This window comes from Embiotoca jacksoni, unplaced genomic scaffold (genome assembly GCF_022577435.1).
Source record: "Embiotoca jacksoni isolate LCO1_2020_lvr unplaced genomic scaffold, fEmbJac1.0.p SCAF_11, whole genome shotgun sequence".
In the NCBI taxonomy this organism is placed as follows: domain Eukaryota; kingdom Metazoa; phylum Chordata; class Actinopteri; family Embiotocidae; genus Embiotoca; species Embiotoca jacksoni.
Window position 1 is genome coordinate 17,207,593 of NW_027185241.1, and position 20,988 is coordinate 17,228,580.

The window sequence follows — 20,988 nt, forward strand, 5'->3', positions numbered from 1 at the left end:
ACTTGGATCAGCTAGAAATGCATTGTTTTTCTGAGCTTGTCAACTTTTTAGAATTAAATGGTTCTTACATAACAGAAACGATACAAGCATATAGGCTATTACTGTCAATTAAACAAAACTAAAAAAGGACATTAAGTACGTTGCAGTTGAAATAAGCACAATCTTAAATAACCACAGCAGCACAATTCCCATTAACTAGCACAAATATGAATCCAAAACATAATCTATAGCAGTAAAACACTGATAGGGAGCAGATACAGTAAACAGTACAGTGTGTACTTTTACTTTTGGTGCTTTTAGAAGGCCGCATTATACACTTATATACTTTTACTTAAAGTTTTGAAATGCAATACTTTCAACTCGTAGTGGAGTATTGTCACAGTGTAATAGCCGATGAACAGGTTCATTTTACTTGAAAGAGCTGAATACTTGTTCTCCCACTGAATATTACAATATTAATCCTGCAATCTAATCCATAACTCCCCCATAAATCAACCCATTGAATCGCCTCCTCATGATACAACCGCTGACAATGTGAGGGATCAAATGCTGTTTTATAACTGTTGCCAGGACTTTCCGAGGAACTTTGCTCACATCAAGACCTTCGGTGAATATAAAACAGCCTCGCTCGGTGATAAGGAGACTGCAGTGACTCCCGGGACAGACCGGAGCTCTGCGGCTGGACCTGCGCATCCACTTGTTGAGTTCACAACAGTTCACCGGAGCCGCTCTATTTAAAGAGGCAACAACATGTCACACGGGCTGGTCAGACGGGAGTCGGTGGAAACAGAGATGCACAAGTGCGAAGACAAAAGAGAAAGCTTCGTTTACACCAAGAAGAGGGGCTACGATGTTACCCGAAACCCCCACCTGAACAAGGTAAGGGCACTTACGCGAGTGTGCGCGAGTTTTGCGTTTGTTTCAGTGAACTACAAGGTTGACAAGATAGCTGCTGCCTTCAGGCGCTGTGGGAAATGTTACAACTATATGTAAAGCGGCACATTTCATCAATACGTATCAATACGACTGAGGAAAAGTGGCGGTTTTATTTTAAAAATATAATAATTCACGAAGTTTAGCTCACTTTCAGGAGGTGTAGATCTTTAACAGGCCGTCAACATGTTTATGATATTAAGTGAAGTGCTCATGTAAAGAGTCACACCTATCTTACTGAAGTGTTTGCTGCATGACAGGTGACTCTCTTCTCTACGCACTACACCAGCAGCAACCACCGAAAATATTGGAAATATATTTATTCATTTAGTAGCCGTGTTTGTTTACAAAGCCCCCCTGCGGAGCCAAGGAGGAGCAAGTGAACATCCCATTAGCCGGGAGGTTTAGATATCAGCTTTAGACGCGGTTATATTTAGATTTAAAGCGACCAAACGCTGCTGTCACAGTGCTGCTTTTGTTCACGATGACCTGTCACGTATCGCTTGACACGCGAGTGACAACATGTACATAATGTGACTCGTCAGGCCCCACTATAACATGATTCAGCATGTTGTAACAGAGGCGTATATCATATCATGTAAGATAAACTCTGTAAATAATTAATATTAAAGCTTGTTTTTACTTTCTTTTCTCAAAGTAAAATGAGGAACTGTTGAAAATCGCTTAGTCCTGCTGTAATGCTGAGCAGCTTCCTTCTGGATCATGAGACAAGGGGATGACTTTGCATGGTTTTGTGGTTTAAAAACACCCGCCAGTGTTGAGATTTCTAAGATGATTATCATGACCAGCCTTTTACTGTTGCACCCGCCTGATGTCCTTATTCACCCTGTTTCACATAAATGCTTCCCCGAACAATGAGCATCTGGCAGCCCTTCAACCTTTCCAGTGTTTTCTCCTGGTTTGTGTGCTGTGACGGGCCCCCGGAGGTCAGGCGGTGGTGACGGGGTCTCTGTCCATGGTGCTGACTGACCTTCACAACAACTGGCTGAATTTGGGGTCATTCTTGTGTCAAGTCTGTCCTCCAAAACACTGAGTGTCGTCGGTGTGCTCAGTGTCAGTGTCAGGCTCATTTTAGATCTCTTGTACTGTCTGTTTTCTCCCTCTGAGCTGTTTTGTACCCTCTTCGGGGCCAAATATGTTTCACTACTGGAAGTTGCAAGACGGCATAATAACACTGTAGGCCCATCTGGGGCTAAAATGTAAGCTATCCTGCTTTATTTGACTAAGAATTCTCAGATACAACCAACATAACATGCACCCTGAGTATGATCATTGTGTGTTTTCAGAATAAAAGCTGCAGGCTGATAAAAGTTTCAGTCAGTTGAAGGAGCTGCTAGTCTGGGAGTTGATAAGTGAGATAGTGGAGTAGAAACTGGCCGGTGTCTGTGGGGTGGTGGCTGCACAGAGGCCTGTCTGTCGGGCAGCTTAGTGACTCTGCTCCTGAAAGCACCACATGCTGCACATCAACGCTGTGTGTTTGTTTTTCTGGAGGGTGAGGTGAGGTGTGTGTACACTCACAGACACAATATGACAAATGAGAGCTATTTAGGGCACCCTTTGTCCCACCAGCGATACAAATGTCATGTTTTATTCTGCAGTGGTCCTGAGAGATAGAGTTAAAGAGTGGATCATGTTCATTTTTAATCATTCGTATCGACATCTGGGTTGTGGGTGTATAACAGACGAATCTATGACTTTGACTGAGAAAACAGGCACCCTTAGATCACATTTTATGCTGTGTCATACTTAGTAGGACATTAGTTGGACTGGTAGGGGAGTCTTTTGTTGCAGCATAAATATTGCAACATCCTCTTTCACAAAGACGATGATTTCCTGATTTGGAGACACAACGGGGAAATAAAGCCAAGATTTGACAGTTTGCTAAAGAATGACACATCCTGAAGAATCTGCACAACTTGAATATGTTTTACCTGCAAAAGCCAAATGAAGACAGCATTATATAATGTTGTGCTGGATCTATGTCTGTGAAGTCCCTCCCCTGTCTTTGTTTTGCCAGTTGTCATTATGTTCATCTTGTCCATCTCTTCTTCAGTGTTTTCAAGTTACTCTCCAAAGCATGGCTGGTGTCTTTCATGATGAAGACAACGATTTAAGTCTCAGTAATTCGTTTTTTGTTCCTCCAGATTTTCACTATTTAATTGTAGCATTTGCAACTTATTCCCTTCCACTGTTTGTCCAAAGGTCTGTATAGGTACAAACCTTATTCACATCTGTGAAGTGAAGTCACTTTCTTATTACTGCCAGGTGTAGTCACTGGATATAATGCACCTGCTACCTGAGCAGAGGGCTGTTGGCCATCATGTTTTCTTCTGCTCAAATTGGCATTAATGTTCATGTCAGTCCTGGCAACATTAGTCCTGACGAGGGTGAGGTTTTGGGTTAGAGATGTTGCTTATGTCAGTGGACAGTGGATTCTGCGTTCAAAGATGCCACCTGACTCACTCAGAAAAAAAAAAGTTGTTTACTGGAACATACACCGAAAAGTCATATTTGTGCTCATTTACTCTCACTTCTTGAATTTTTGGGCCCATAGCACACATATGAGTTTCCTTCCTCCAGCAAGACAGATTCCTGCTGACTCATCTAGACTTTGCAAATGTTACTGGGCTGATTGCCTCAAATCCCAGGAATAACAAACCAAGGTCAAAACCTATTATATGGCTGGATAGTGTATGAAACGGTAGGGGCATTCATTTGAAACAAGTGCTTTTTATTTGAAAGGGATACAGGAAGTTTTGGCATTTGGCTGATTAATGGCGTAGCTGTATCACCAAGTCAGTGACAGACATTGTAGGGCCGGCCCCAATTTAGCCAAAAAGTGTCATTTTTCTGGGTTTGTGATGCTATGAAAAATATATTCAGCATTTTACAGCCGCTTCTTTTCCAATGCTTGTGTATGGGAAAATGTTTTTTGGGTCAACAGTAAAATGACATGGCCTCAGGGCTTGGTTAATACCCTTTAGAGCCGCCATCTTGAAAACCTCTTTTCATTTTCTGTTATAGAAATCTGAATTTGTTGATAGTAAATTTGACTGCCTGATTTGAAATAGTTTCTTTTCAAGCCGTCTCTTTAAACTAAGACGAAGACTGTTTTTCATAGAGATCAGTTTGGAGGCCTATAGCTCTGGCGCTGAGACCTGGCCCAGTAAACTGTTTGTTTACATCTCAATTTACACCTTGAGGCTCTGAATGGACCCAGTGTACAACAGGGCTCTGAAAGAGGGCTCGATAGGTTGACCTAAATTCATGTGGATGCATGACCGGTCTGCCACTTAGGACCTTACACTGTGTTTTGTCTGTTTTAATCAAGGTGTGGACCTCAAACATTCAAATCTGGAGCCTTTAATAGAGGATAGCGGCATCACAGAAACACAGAAATGTCCGTTTTAAAACTATTTGTCTGCCCTTCTGTTTACGTACTGCCCTTTTCTTCCTCTTCTGTCCACTCTCTCCTCTGAGAGGTGTTAAGAGTGAATGTTACGAGAGCAGCAGTCCTTTGTTCTGCATTTTACAAAGTGGCTTTCCTTCTCGCTTTAAAGTTGGCCATCCTAAATGAATGAGCTCACAGTTTGTGTTGTTACATTGTTTTGGAAGAAAGTGCGGTTTAGTGAGATTCACTACTTAAGTGCAAATACTTTGAGCCACTCTGACTGCTTGCACTCAGCACAGAGGTTTATTCAATCATCCCCTTGAAAAGAAAAAGAACCACTCTGACCAAAGTAAAAGTCCCACTACTATTTTTGGTTTGAGGACACATGCGTTCCCATACAGATATAATCGTGATCAGTGGTTGTATCTGATCAACTCGACCGTCTCATCAGGTGGATAAAGTGACCCCAAACACCGGCGTCCTCGAACACGCACAGGTCAGAGTAACAGCAGGAAAAAAGGTTTCTTATGCAGCCAGGTGAACCATCCACTCCCAGTCCTGCACATGAACCGGGGGCAAGGAAATTGGAGGAGAAGGAAGGAAATGACTGCTAAAGCATGTTAGCGGCCAGGCACAGGCAGGCTTCTGTAGTTCAGGCAGTGGCACATTGTTGCCCTCCTCCTGATTTCAGCAAGCCCTGGGGATGAGGTGTGTTTACCTCCCTCAGCTGGCCCACTTCACCTCTAACAGGAGCCAGTCACTGCACAACATGCTAATTGATGCTGAGGGACGCGGCGCTGAAAGCAGCCTGTCCTCACATCCACGGGCTTCGAAATCCTTTTAATCTCTCTGCACATGCACGAATGGCCGCGCGGCAGATGTATGGACGCACACAGCTTCACCTTACTCTGTAGTTAGCGCTCCCTCCTCCCTCTCCAGAGGTGGAACCGGATATTATAGGTGTGTTTTGTGTGCGCTCGCCGTGCAATAAAGAGATGAAGTGGGGTGCGAGGTGCAGAAAGGGTTCTCTGTGGCGGTGAAGAGAGCGCTGGCCACGCTCCACAGAAGTCCTCTATCTCTCCGCCTGATCACGCCTTAATGAGGCATCCGTGTGAATCTCGGCGCTCAGTACGCCTCTGATGCTGGTTCTGCCTGCCGCTGCCTTGAAAACCAACAACAACAACAACAACAACCTCCTTAAAAACGCTCTTAGGACCCAATCAGGGATGCTGTTTCACCTCAAACACTGAACTGAGCTGCCGGTGTGTCGGCGCCCAACAGATGCCTATTCACAGGATCTGTACTGTAGGTGAAGGTGACTGTAACAAGTGCAATCAGTCGTAGAGTTTGAGAAAAAATAAGAGCTGCAGCTTCTGCCTGTTTGTTGGCCTGTTTTACACGTTTGCAGCAGCTTTCTGCACATTTTGTCTGCTGGCCCGAGAACATCAGACCATGTGATAAAGAATCCGAGGGTGGATTAAAAAACTTCTGGGACTGTTCCTGCTGCACGTGAATAGTGCTCAGCAGCATGTGGTGCACAAAGCAGGAGGAAGCAATAACCTTTGAGTAAATATATCAAGTTACATCACTTGTTCAACATCAGCACCTAAGTTACACACCTTTTTGTGACCACTGGTACGAGCTCATCTGGGATTTCACCATGAATCTGAAAATTGAGCAGAGGGTGCACATTAAATGTTGTGTCAAATTTTTGAGGAACAGAAGTCGCAGGCAGCGAAATCTGGAAAGAGAAGGTGATATGTCCATGCTGACATCGCAGACACACGCGCACCGGTGGTCACAAGGACACGTGTAACACGGGTGTTGATGTTCATCAAGCTGTGTAACTTGATGTACTGACTCATGAGGGTTTTAGCTTTCTCCTGCTCCGTGCACGTCAGGCTGCTGTGTTCTGTTTGCGTGCAACAGGAGCGGATTTATAACTTTTGGATTTCCCCTCATATTAGACAGACAAATACCTGCATTCAAATACATTAGACTGCAGTGTGAGAAATGGTGCTGTCATTCATGCTATTAGTGCTAAATCCTACGAAAACTCAAATTGATCCCCATGATTAAACAGTAAGGTTTTGTTTATTGAGGTCCGTAAAGAAGCATTATGCATCATCTGAGCCCAAGAATACTGAATAAATTGGAGAGCCCACATCCAGACAGAGCTGCAATGGGATGCCTCATTTGTAACCACAGGCTCCACTTACGACACTGCAAGATGGCCCTTCAGATGAAAGACCTAAAATTAAGAATGTCTGTTTTTGCCGAGCGTTGAGCAGCAGCGTGTCTGATTGGACATTGAGGATGTGCTGGTATGGCAAATGACGACGGTCCTGATAACCCGCTGTAGCAACTGGAAGTCATTAGGCTCTCGTGTTAGATTTACTCGGGTTTGGCTGCTGCTCTTGGCAACTTTTACTCTCAGAATTTTTTTTTGTTTTCCATACCAGGTTTGTATTTTCATTTAACTGAGACCCGCATTAATAAATATAGCAACAAACAAACACATGGTAACAAACGTGGTTTGGTTTTAATTCAGAAGTGGAAATATTTCAACTCTGAATGCTCTCATTTGGGTGTGCGTCTTGGGCTGTATTTTCTGTGTGAAACATAATGTGCTCCAGCTGGTCTGTGTCTATATCACGGCCTGATAAGGTTTTCATTAGACCACATGGACTCCAAAAGAATTATGTCACCACAGTTAAAAGGTACCAGTGAGAAAACATCATGATGACTTGGCTGCGATTTGAGCCAAAGCAGTCTGGGATTTTGATTCCTACTGAGTCACCGTGTCAGCATGAAACAAGGACCAAGTTCTTTTTCTGCACAGTCATGACTTAGGGCAGCTTTGTGCTGATAGTTGTTTGTGTTGGTGAAGCATTACAACAATGCTTTGTTTGTGCTACAAGCCAAGGTTCCCATGGACCTTGGTGATTTGTCACTGAGCTCCCGGGCCTGTCTGTTCTACTGTACATTAAACATTGCACATCTTAGGGGACATCGGCTCATGTTTGTAATGATGAAACAGTGGTTTTAAAGTAAACACTTTCGCAAGTGTCTCTTGACTTGACAAAAACAGGAACAAACAATGACCGCTTAATGAAGCCAATTCTGACAAAGGTTGTATCCCATGAGTGCTTCATTTATGGTGTAACATCATGGGAAATGTACTTATTTGCTTTCTTGCTGAGACTCAGTTGAGATGATTTATACCGCGCTTGAGTGTTCATGACAAATGATTAGCTGGAGCTGGCTGGATGGATGACTAGCTATCTTAGCATGAAGACTGAAAGCAGTGATATCTCATTGATGGGAACACTAATGGTGACAAGAGGACTCAAGGAAGTAACTGCACCGGGCCAATAAATGCTTGATGCACATAACTTTCCATGAAACAACTTGTCATCTTTATATTTGGGATTTGTATTGAGTGAATGAGACATAATGTGTTCATTAGTAATATTTATAGTGCTTGTGGGATGATTTGTAGGGATGCTGTCTGTCATTCACTTTTATCCAGACTGAATTACCTCAGTAATATACAATCCAATTCCCCATAGGGTTAGGTTTACAGACTTTATGGGTCTCTTGTTTTCTTTCTCCAGTGACTCTATAATGTTGGTATCTGTAGTTTGAGAGAAATCTCTCAACAAATATTGGCTGGATTTGGACTTTATTACCATTATTGGGTCAAGAATGTTGTCTTAATACGTTGCACTTACATTTATGAGTTTAATACCCCCAAAGCCAATGATATTCTCATCAGTTCTAATTAATACATTTCAGCATTGTATCAAGCTAAACAAAGTCGGTTAGCCTTCTGATGTTAGCATTTAGCTCAAGTACAGCCTCTCGAAGCCGCTAGCATGGCTGTCTGAAGCCTCTTTTCCACTGTCAGCACTGGATCTACTCTCAACTCTACTTGCTTATTGGTACCAGGTAGTTTCATGGATTCCATTTCCACTGCAGACTGGATCCCCTTGTTGTTACTATTGCATGACACTAACATGAAATAATCTTCAAAGTGACGCACATAGTCGCTGGATCATTTTGTTGGGAACCGAACAGATGAACATCTGCACCTCCCCGATTGACCGTAGTGTGGTTTTGGAGTTTCCCATTAACGGAGTGGTCTAGTGAATCCAAACAAATGGATGGCGCTGTCATAGATTTACTAATTAACATGAGCAGATATGTGCAGGATCTGTTGCGCAGTCATTGTGATGATTCTATCTGACCAATCAGCAGTCTGCAGTGTTTTCACGCCACCTGTTTGTATCGCTCAGACACGGAGGTGATACCAAAAATAGTACCTGATATCCACAATTTGTCCAATGGGGAAAAAAAAGAAAACAAAAGTGCGTGGGGTTTAGCCGAGCTGAGCCGGTACCGGCTTTGGAAAATGGGCTTTAGTCTTGTTTATACATTTATACAGAGCCCAAGTTATGCTAAGCTAAGCTAATTACCTGCTCGGCCTAGCTTCGCATTTAACGTTCAGATATGATCGTGGTATCGGTCTTCTCATCTCAATCTTACCAAGAAAGCAAAAGAAGTATATTTTCCTAAATCTATTACTTAAATTGAGCTGCAAACAACTAAAACTTTAAACCAAGACCTACATGTATGTAGAAACATAAGCTCCATTGCTGCCCCCTGTTTGTTGATTTACTCTCTTGTGTGTGAGAAAGTCAACTTTCCAAAGACCACCTCACACAGGAGTCTGACATCAGTTTGCATGTTTCTCTGGGTTGGGCAGAAATCAGGCTGAAATGCCAGTGTGTGTGTGAGTGAGTGTGTGTATTACAGGCTGTTTGGAGGTTGAAGACAGTGGTTATGTGAGGCTGAATTCGATGATGTTGGCAGTCAGATTACAAGCCTTCGTTTAACTGAGCGGTGAAAATGGGACAAGCCGTTCTCTGTTCAGACTTCACGGAGAGCAGCTGCACTTGTCAATACTTGTCACTAGGTGGACCACAGAGCTCAGTGTGTGTGTGTGTGTGTGTGTGTGTGTGTGTGTGTGTGTGTGTGTGTGTGTGTGTGTCTATCAGTCTATCTGTCTGTCTGTGGGGGGGAGGGGGGGGGAGAAAACGGGGGGGGGGGGGGTTGTCCCAGGTGTGGCCAGGTGTTTCAGGTCGACTGCACGCATTGCTGGTGACCAGACATTCCTCCAATAGACTGGAGTGGATCGGCCAGACAGAGAGAAAGTGCACCTTCGTTCCCCTCTGGTGGCCAACCTGCTAACCTGAGCTTTATACACACACACACACACACACATGCTCACACACACATGCTCACACACACGCTCACACACACACATGCTCACACACACACACATGCTCACACACACACACGCTCACACACACACACACGCTCACACACACACATGCTCACACACACACACACACACACACACACACACACACACACACACACACACACACACACACACACACACACACTGTTAAGTGCTTTTATCATTGTTTTCTTCGGGGTTGGCTCAAATAATCTGAGTGTAATATGATCAGACTGTCAGTTCAACTGTCTGTACACACACACATACAATTCTAATGCTGAGTTTATTCAGCAGCAGGTCCGTCTGCCTCCTCAGCTCACTATTGTGTTGTTTTGTAAAATGGGTCCTCATTCATGTGAGTACAACGGAGGAGCCATTAGCTTGTCCCAGACAGAAAAAGAGAGACTGTCTGAGCCTCATCACCTTCCTATGAAGCTCATCTCAAGCATCCCACCTCTGTCAGCCTGTCTGTTTTCCCCTCCTCTCCTGCTCAATGCTGCTTTTGTCTCTTATATTAGAGTGCTGGAGGTCTTGTCAGATGCATCAGAGAGAATTTAAAGGTAGGATTTTGTTTCAGCGTTTGACAGCATGTGGATTTATGACCATTATGTGCAAATGTTTTTTTTTGAGGCAGGACAGATAGCTATCATAAAGAATGATCCTATGCATACTGACAGCTCCTGTGAAGTTACAAGGAGGAGGTTAGTATTAATGGACTTCAGTCAAATGGCTGAAGGCCTGCTGATGCCTGTGTTTCGAGCCGTGAAATTGTGCAGTTTCATTCCGATCGAATGGCTGCGATCAGTGGGATTACTGAGAAGCAAAACTGCTCAGGACAAAGTTTCCTCTCATTAGAGCTGAGGTTCTCACCTGATGGGTTGCGACCCAAAAGTGATTCGTGGGTCCATTCTGAGTGGGTCACAGACGTGTGCATGAAAAAAATCGGACACAAACCCAAAGATAATGTCTAATATCCTAATACCCAAGTAATTAAATAATTATTTTCAGATGGACTGCAGAAAACTATTCGGAAGGAGTGACTTCTGTAACCATAACGATCTGCGCAAAAACTTTATTTTCTTAGAATATCATGAGAAGTTACATGGGCTATTTGGAGCCAGCCCCTAGTGGCCCTCGGCTGTATTACAGTTTAAGACACTAAAAGAGTCTGTGAGTTTAAAATACATGGAGCTGTTGGTATTGTTGCACCAACCAGGCTCATTTGACCTCCTCTGTCACTGTAACTTGTTCCACAACACGGGAATACTTAGCGGACCTTCAGGAGTGCAGTAAACGTATTGTTATACTCAGTCATTGTTTGCTCAGTGAAGAGACAATTTCCTTTCTTTCACATTTTTTTTGATTGTCGAGGTACATTCACAGGGCCGGCTGCCGTGTAGGTGGTCATCTGGCCGGCATAAATTTCTGTCATCACACAAACCTGCAGTGACAACAGGAAAACACACGTCAGTGAGGCCCTTGCATTAGCCTGACACGTTCACATTTTAGCATTGATGAGGTTGTAACTGAAGTCTCAGGTGAGGGAGGCTGGTTGACTGCAGTAGCTCTGACAGACGGGCAGTGTGAATGCTGATTTTAGAATATCCTTGATGTTCCTTCTGGGAATTGACGAGAGAATTAGACTGTTATTTTGAAACAGACTCTGAAATCGGATTAGCTCTCTGCGGAAGTATAAAGAGATTAATTGGAGACCTCTTGTTATTTTAAGACACTACTTAACGTTTGTCTTACTGCAGCTTTTGGCTCGTTTGTGTACTTGTTAGAGTGACATGGGTTACATTAAATTGTGTATGTTCCTTTTTACTCCTCAACTCTTTCCACATGACTCAGGTGTAGAGTAGTACTTAATAGTTGCTACAAAAAAAGGTCAGTACAGATTAGTTTTACATAAAAAGAGAGTCACAGACACCTGTAAAGTCAGACATGGCTTTTGAGGCCCGTACTGTCACCTGAACATGGCCGATGAGTGCTGAACCAGCCTTAGGTGAATGTTTGGATGCAGGGCTTCACAGAGTTGCTGATTTCTTAAGGACCTCGGACATTTTCCTGGCAGCACTCAGGCTCCTGAGGCACCTGGACTGTGTTGCATGAAAAGGGCTGCCTCTGGGGAACTGGATGTGTTTGAAGAGCCCCTACATGTCTGCTACCTCCACCCACTTTAAGCCTGCCCTCCCTAAGTCAACAGCGGCTCAGTTTTCAAGGCTGTTTGACCAACAAGCGTGTCTGTACATTCACAATTTGACACCTCATGATTTAAGGAGCCCTGCGTTTGCATATTTGCTCGAGATGAGGAATTTTAGGCGATCCTTTTGGTCAGTCTCAGACCTCGGTGTTGCTAGGTGGAGATCATGACTCATAAAAGCGAGAAGTGAATCAGAGGCAGAGTTTGTCAGCTCACTAAGAGCAGATTTGGACTAGAGAAGTGCTGCTGTAGTCAACTTTGAGAGCATTTTAAGAGGGAGCTGACAAACAAAACTTCAAACACTGCTTGTGAGGTCTTTGTTTCTTGTTATGCCAAGATGCTTCCCTGTTAATTTCTCCAGCATTTCTGCCTGGTTTCGGGGAAATATAAACCCAGTAAATGAAAACAGTTTAACACCAAACAAATTATATTCAAAACATACTGAAGGTATGGTTAAAAATATGGTAAAATAACAGGGAACATACAGCCAAAGTAAGTAAGCTTTACTGTGTCTATAATATAGCTTTGATCACATATACATATATATATATAGCAAATATATATAAACAAATATATATATATATAAATTTATTTATTTATGTATATATATATATATACATTTATTTATTTATGTATATATATATTTAAATATAAATTTATTTATTTATGTATATATATATCTATACATTTATTTATGTATATATATATATATATATATATATATATATATATATATATATATATATACATACATACATACATACATAAATAAATACCTTTATATATATATATACATATACATATACATATATATATATACAGTGTATCCGGAAAGTATTCACAGCGCTTCACTTTTTCCACATTTTGTTGTTACAGCCTTATTCCAAAATGGATTAAATTATTTTTTTTCCTCAAAATTTGACACACAATACCCCATAAGGATAACGTGAAAAAAGTTATTTTGACAATTTTTGAAAACATATGATCTTAAGTTTAAAAAGAGAGTGCGATTTCTATCATCCTCACTCCTGATTTTGTTGTCAGCATGCTTCTTCTCATTACCTCTGACAGCATCATTAGGTGCAGAAATGTTGACAGAGAAAACACTAGTTATCTTCTGATTAACGGATTCGGGCCATCCGAACAACTCTGGACTCCAAATGGCCACACTTGTTTGGGAGTTAGAGTGCATATGCAGGCCTGACATGGCACATTTGTTGGGAGGTATTCTTTGGGAAAAGCTTAGTCAGGCTGTAAGATCCTCAGAGGAGATGGATGGGAGCTGACGTGTGTCCTTTCTCTTCCTCCTGAGAGGAAGAGATGGATTTAAAGGGCTTTACTCTGAGGGCAATTCTCTTGAACCCTGCTATGGCTGCCATTTTAGCAGAAAACAGATGGGGGCATCTGGCCTTTGCAGAGAAACGCTACAGGATTTGGACCCAATAAAGAAACTCTATGGCTTCACTCTGAGTACAAACATATTCAAAAGTGAGAGCTGATAGGGACACAAAAAAACCTACCCTTAAGCTTCACATTCAGAGTCCTATTCATCATTATCATACTTTTTATTTTACTCCATCTCATTTACCATGTGACATGTTGCCCGATACATTCCTGCAGGTTTTCCTGTATCTTTTATGGATGATAGACAAATAGTGAATGTAAAGATTCGACATGGGCTATAAATTCTCACCAGCAAGCTACAGCGAAAGAGGGTAGAAGCATTGCTGTATGATTTACTGTGGGTGTGTGGGAGTCCATATTTATCCACATGGATTCACAGGCCTGTATTTGCATGTAAAAAAAACTTTATAAAACTGATATGTTTCATGTCCACTCTCAGACTTCTCTAATGATGATGATGAGCCTCAGCCCTGTCGTCTCAGGTCTTGCACTGAATGACCCATTTGTGTGGTGTTTCATACTGGTGGTCTGGTGTTTCTCTCTCTGGCAGGTTTATTGGCCTCAGTTTTGATTCCCGTCTGTCGCTGATCGTTTACCAACATGAGAAGGAGAATGGCACCCATGATGAAAATCACTCTCCTGAATATAACTCCAAACTGATTAACACCAGCCTGTCCAACGACTTAACTTTATTCTTTTAGATTGTTTGCAACAGTTTCACACTGAGCTCACCTGCAAATGGTTTGAAGATCTTCAATCTAGGCTGGTCCAGAAAGTGATTCCAGGACCTCTCACACCAAAAAAGCAAATCACACACACCAACAAGCCATGTGTTCAAAATGCCCAAATTCCCTGGAGCAAAATTAAACTAGGGTCTGTGTTAGGCCTTTTTATTGGGATATGCTGTATTTAGACATGTCAGTCAGATAACAATTGTATATATAAAATGAAGGATAGCTTTATTCTGAGTGGCTTCAGGGCGAGTAACGCAAACACAACACTTTACAAAATCCCTCATTTGGTTAAAGAAGTAACTGGATAGCAGAACTTCAGCAAACATTTGTGTTGCTATAAAGTCCATACAGAAGAGTGATTGGAGCCATTTATAATAGAGTTTCCACCAAAGAGGGAACTTCCCTCTTTAATTCAGTGCAGATCAGCCCCAAAGTAGGTCTGGAGTATTTCAAGATTCCCTTTAATATGCCAGGTGGACACACACATTCCCACTCTCTGTCTTACCCATATTAAAAAAAATTGTGCATTTGCTTTCATGCATAAAAGCATGCACATTCAAACTAATTCACACCAGGTTGGCCAGGGTTTTACATTCTTCAATGATACACCTGCAAGCACTGGCCACAGCCCATAAATACACCTCCCGTTCACTCACTGAGTACAATTAGGGCCATTTGATAAACCTTACTTTTCAGCAAGAGAAAACACTTGAGTAGTCCTCAGGGTGGCCTTTATGAAATAGTTGGACCTCTTGGCCGAGCTTGTTTCTGTGTGGTTTGTTAGTTTTAGTTCAGGTGCACGATGACAAACTGGAAAGGAATGTGGTTTGTAGGGAAAGACTCCTGCACCTGTCATGTGTTGAACAGAAAAGGCAGTCATATTGATCAGAGGACAGAGGTCAGCTAGCGTAGAATTATTTGGCATGTGTGGAGCTCTGAAAAGGAGCAGTGTATCAGGGAGAAAAGGGTCATTCGAAGTCCTTTTTGTTTTCCTTCAGGATGTGTCTCAGTGCTTCGCCTCCATGGGAAATAAGCGCAGACATCTCGGACCTTCACTGTCACATTGCTGCCTTGGACTTTATAACTGTTTCTTGGTTGTTGAGACTATGAGTTTGGCTTGGTATGTTCAAATTCAATTTGACGGAAATATATTTAAGCAAATGTCTAACCCAACAGACTTTTGACACATTGTGTGCATTCTCTGAAATTTACAAGCGTTTTAGTAGCCACTTGCTTTTGACCCACTCTGTCAGGCTTCCAGGGAACATGTGCTACCCGTGTGTCAGTCTAACTGTTCTGCTTGCTCCACTAAATAATCTGAGATGCTTTCCTGGCACCACTTTCAGAGGAAACACTAATTGAGCTTCTTTTTTTTGCAGACATAAGACCAGGACAGAGGGCATTTATTTAAAGGGGAGTAGCTCAGAGAAGTCGGCACAGCTGGATGGCGAGTTGAAGAGCATGGGGTTCAGGCATGTTGGCAGCAGAATTGGTTGATTGGTTGAGGTCGGGTCCTTGTTGCAGGGTCCAGTTTGGTGTCCTGCTAAAGTAATCTGAGGAAACTACTTAACCTCCTCTGAAGGCACCGCAGCCTGGCTGCTGAGGGGGAATTTTCCTTAGAGCGATCAAAGTTTTTAATAGTGTGTTAGATGTGGAAGGCCAGTACACTAAAAAGTTGGATTAATTGATCACTAACTTGATGTTCTGTAACTTGTGTATTCACAGTGCATACATGTCTACACAGTGAATGTGTAAGGTCTTTTTTCTTTTTTTTTCTTTCAGTGGCCACAGAATGGTCTCACTTTTGTGGAATACGATATCATACAGTTTTGAAATCATTTGGTGTCGTAGTGAAATACATCTTGTAGATTATATGCTGCAAACAAGTATAGATCTGACTCTCTCTCAGGTGACAACAAATTCTGGTGTATATTTAAACATTTACTCAGTTTTGATACATGGAGGAGTAAGAAGATGTGCACATGGCTGACCATTGTACCATGGAACCCATGAGTTGCATCACAAAGACAAACCCTTTTGCATTGAATACAATCCTTTCACTGACACAGTCTTTTAAAATACACCAACATTTCCTGGATTTGAAATTTGTATTAAAACTCAATGGGCTCATCCAGGATTTCCACCCGGGACATCTGACCCTGAAGTACACTCATACCTCAAGACCAATGAGCCCCACCAGAACACCACTCAGAAAATTCTGGTACTTCTGTGTGTTTAATATGACACTCACTTTCATTAAGAATAAGAGCTGGGTTTCTCTGTCACCATCAACTTGGGCTCTGTAGTTAATTTTGACTTAATCTTACATAAACCTCCTCTGCACTATAAATTGTCACTAGAACCAAATGCGTCTTCGCCCACCCCTAAAAGCAGTGGTGAACAAACAAAACAGTTTAATCCTGTTTCAGTGATGCTTACTTAAAACTACAGTATCCAGCTGTTTTAACAGTTTAAAAAAAAGAAAAAAAGAAAAAAAGAAATTAGACTATATAGAATACAATAAGAATTTTGAACAAACGAGAATAATGGCATCTACTCTACTGTGTGTGATGATCACAGCTATATTGTGAACACACCATATACTAAAGTCCGATTAGAAACAGACATGGTATTGAGACACATCATAGGTCACATTTCTCAGAGGGCGTATGGTAGCTGCTCTGTCGCCCCAGCAGGATGTCTCTGTCTCAGGATACATGGCCTTCTAATATTGCTGCTGTTTCCACTTGATTGCTGATGCTTATAGAATTTATATAGTGTAAGATGACTGCTCTCTGCTCTGGCCATTTGGAACAATGAGTGCAGTGATGCCATTCGACGTGCTTCCTCAAAATCAGGAATTGCACCCCTGTGAAGTGTGGGCCCAATATGTAGCTGGTGTAGGTTTACCATGGAACCTGCAGAATTTGCCTTTTTGAAACCCGAGAACATTTGCAGGGCGACTCCACATGGGTGTACAATTTGGATGATTGACATGGACACTGATTTTGAGACCCCCCTCCACACACACACACACACACACACACACACACACACACACACACACACACACACACACACACACACACAGCATGGGAGATATCCCATCCTTCAGTGCAACAGCTAAATGATTGACAGCTATGATCTTGAGCGCACACACACTCTCCTCTTTCTAAGTGGTTTCTAGAAATGAGAGAAAGAATGGATGGAAGGTTAAGAGAGAATTTATGACCGAGGAGGACAAATATTTCTGGGGAGCCTGGAGAGAGTTAAAGGGGATGGGTCATGAGTTTGAGTATGAGGGTCACTATTTGTGTTGGACAAGCACCAGTGCAGGGTTCACCTCCATTCAGATTCATGCTCGCTGTAGGTTTTGCAGTTCAAATGCAGAGTGAGCATGAACACACACATGCGTGTGCACTCTGGTATGAATGAGTGCTTTCATTTTTCCCTTCTCTCTCTCACTTTCTCCCCTTTTATCACTCATCCAACACACACTTACCCATTTACTCTATTGTTAAATGTAGGAGAGCACACGAGAACACATCATACGTCATTAAACTGGGTTGCTTGGCTGCCTCCGTTGTGCACCGGAAACCACTAAAGACCTCACTATAGAGGTTTAACACCTGCTTACATTTTCTCTTTTTCCAGCTTGTGTGAACAGAATGGCTGTTTGAAGGGAAACACCAATATATAAAATCTAAGCTTTTCATAAAATATACTCCTATAGAATCAGAAAGATTAAATAATGTCTTAAAGCATGCACAAAGAAAAATGCTGAATCAAACTATCGACGTTATAAAATACGATTCCCAATCAGGAACGCCCCAGTCGGTACTTTATCAGTTTCTTGGGGTACAAGTAAAGATTATTGAGCAGTTCAACAAATGTGAAATAATAATATGATAATTTTTCTACAAATATGTGCAATATATCCAGATACTGAGCCAGCTGCAACACCTGGAAACTTCAAGTGTGTATGAAAACTAGTTAGCAACGAAGCCAAGTCCTAACAATGATTGAAATACAGTAGATATCTTTAAGTAACAATACAGGAGTTAAAATTGTTTGCTTAAAGTATTGGACAAATAATAAGCTAAAAGTAATAAATAAACAGTTGAAATGATCTCCTCTGTTTCTTTTTAGTTGTCCCTCCTTTCTTCTCCATCTTCCCTTCATTTTTCTCCCATGCTCTCTTAAGCCTTTCCTCTCACCAACTCTTTCACACCATGCCTGATCACTCTGCCACCTCCCGCCTGTCCAGAGCTGCCACAATGGAAGCAACATGTTTCACAGTCATCCCTCCAGCTGGTGCTGGGTGAAAACTGTGATACAGCAGCCCTGAGCTGACTATAGTGTTCCTACCACTACTGGGGAGTCAGTGGGAGTTTACTAAGCTGAACCGTCACTCCTACAGAGGAAGAAACTGGAGCAGGATCTGGTTGGTGTAAAAAAAAACCTCTCCTGGACCTTTTCAATTAGTAGTGGGTAGTTTGTTTTGGTTTTACCAATCAGTGACATATTTGTGCACCCGTCATATTTCAGTTGATGTCTCGGCCAACTTGATTATTTCAAGGTCAGTTCTGTCAGGTAAACCTGCCCCAACTTGTGCAGCTGCATCTATCTCATCCAAATCTTTCCACACTCTGTTTTCCATGTATTTTTTGATGTTGCCAGGGAGCTAGCTTGTTGTGAAGGTAAATGATGCCTCCACTGTTAATTCAGCCTACTGAGCTCTTAATGGTGAAAACAGCTGTCGGTGAGCATGACACCAAATCTATTTAATTCACTAAAGTGTGAGTGGACTTGCGCAACCAGTTGTCTGAAAAACCTTCTGAATCAACTGAGAAAACAAAATAGACCACAACAGATTAATAATACATTGTGCTGTATATCTGCAGCATTAAACTCTACTTGGATATGAGGATTGGCAATGTGGGAAATGCTCACCACAGTGTTTGGATATATATCTGACCAGACTTGATGTGCTCAGCTTCATTTTCTTATCTACCGTGTTAAATGCGGGTTCAGTAGACATGTGCTGGCTGTAATAAAGGGCCTTACGTCTGTAGTGAAGGAGGTTCAGCCATCACTGATGGATATCCCATTCTGCGGATCGAGTGCTCGTCGTGTGTTTATTGGTTCCCTGCTTCCTGTCTTCTGGGATGATTCCCTGCTACTGACCTCCGTCTGTAGTGCAGTTGTATTGGTATGTGGTGGGGTGATATCCTTTTGAGTGACTCTCAGTTTCTGACCATTAAAGCGAGTTTAATTTTACTAAACAATCTTGCCTGGTTCAGCTTTTAATGATTCTTCTGCTCACAGCTCCTAATATACTTTCCAGTGCCGCGTGGTTGTTGACTCTTTTTCTCTACGTGGCAGCACCAGAGAGAGGCTGAGCTCAGTGTTGTGGTGGTGGTGAGTGGTTTGGTAGTTTTGTTGTTATATAACTGCTTAAGGAGCTGTGAATACTGGCCTGCTCTGAGCTGCAGTCACCCCACCAGCCGGATGCTTGTCCGCAGTTTGTCTTTGACCTCATAAAAACGTGTCCCTGCTCCCTACTTTTTCTTTTTTTTTCTTTTTTTTTACCCGCTCTTCGATTTGTTTTTGTCACTCTTCATCCTGCCATTTTTCTCATTTTTGGATTCTGTCCTCTAATCCCAACTATAATAACTGTGGGATAAATCTCTCATTCCACTGGGATATTCACTCCCTTACCCCCACCAGCTGTTTTTACAGCGTCTAGACACACATACCGCAATTGATAAAACAAGAGGATGAGACGGTGCGCTGCTGGACAATGAGGACATCGTGGAGTGTGGTTCCTCTCCTGCGGCAGGATTAAACCCCGACTCCCTGCTGAATCAGGGTTTAGGGAAGATTAGTGTGGTGTGTGTGTATGTGTGTGTTTATGAAGCATCCAGGAGTGTACGTACCTGTGTACAGTGTCTGTCTGCATGCAAAAGTGTATTTGTGATTTATGAACACTTAAATCTGCTATGTGTGTGTGTGTGTGTTTATAAACACTGCAGCAGGGATGAAGGCGAGGAGGCGTATGACTCAGTGTTTCCTCCAGCTGTTGGCCACAGTCTCTCCCAGTGCGGGTCAACCAGCACAGTGAACTCATCTTAGAGGCTTCCTCTGATAGCAAGTTTCTAATTCAGTTTCTGCTGACTCTCAATATTAACCGTCCTCCTGCATGTGCTTTGGTTTACAAACGGGCTTACTTTGCAGGTCTGGGACGCATATCGTGTTCCAGGTTAAGACTAGAAATGTTGACGTGGGCATGTTTGAACCCTCGAGGCAAGAAACTTCTTTACTTTTAAGCCAATTCCAAATCCGCATCCTTATTGTTTCTTCTCCTTGCATAGATACCAGTCTGTTGTTTGCCGACTGCATGCATTGATATGATAAACTGCGGTGCTACTGTACGCTGCACTGTAGCAGCCCGAGTTGCATTGTGGGGAGAACATGTGGCAGTAATAGCGGGTTAGAGTAGATGGCGCTCATGATGGTGTTTATGGGAACGACCTCAGCAGTCCTCTGCTCCCTGTTTGGTCAGCTGCAGAGAGGTTGTTGGTCTGAGGAGCTCTGACTTCACCAGCAGAAGTGAATCCAGATCCACTGGTATAACAACAGCGTGGGTGAACTCGACCGCCATAGATGACTCGTTCACAGTCCTGTTAAAAGTTATGCAAAAGTTATCCCCCCAACAGTTTCATTTCAGGTTTACTCAAAGTCAACTTTTGTATTGGCAGTCATCGAAGAAGTGCTTATTTTAACTTCTGGCACAAAGATTGTCTGCTGGCAGGAAATCTTTGTGCTGAATGTGATGAAATGACACAAAATATTTCTCTCAATAATACGATCAGGGTTCAGGCGAGTGAATCGACTGAGGGGTAAGAGTTACATAAAGGAAACAAGATTAGTAAACACATATTTTTCCTATTTAAAAACAACACGAAAGTCAATTCATTCCTAATTTCTATGTTCT

General features: G+C 42.4%; 1 protein-coding gene across 1 annotated transcript in view; it reads left to right on the forward strand.

Annotated features, from left to right (window-relative positions):
• Positions 1 to 674: 674 nt before the first annotated feature.
• Positions 675 to 20,988, forward strand: part of me1 (malic enzyme 1, NADP(+)-dependent, cytosolic) — a 77,944-nt gene continuing 57,630 nt past the window's right edge. Inside the window, exon 1 of the mRNA XM_069143397.1 lies at positions 675 to 879. Coding sequence (XP_068999498.1) covers positions 751 to 879 — 129 coding nt within the window. The 5' untranslated portion in view covers positions 675 to 750. The remainder of the gene's footprint in view (positions 880 to 20,988) is intronic.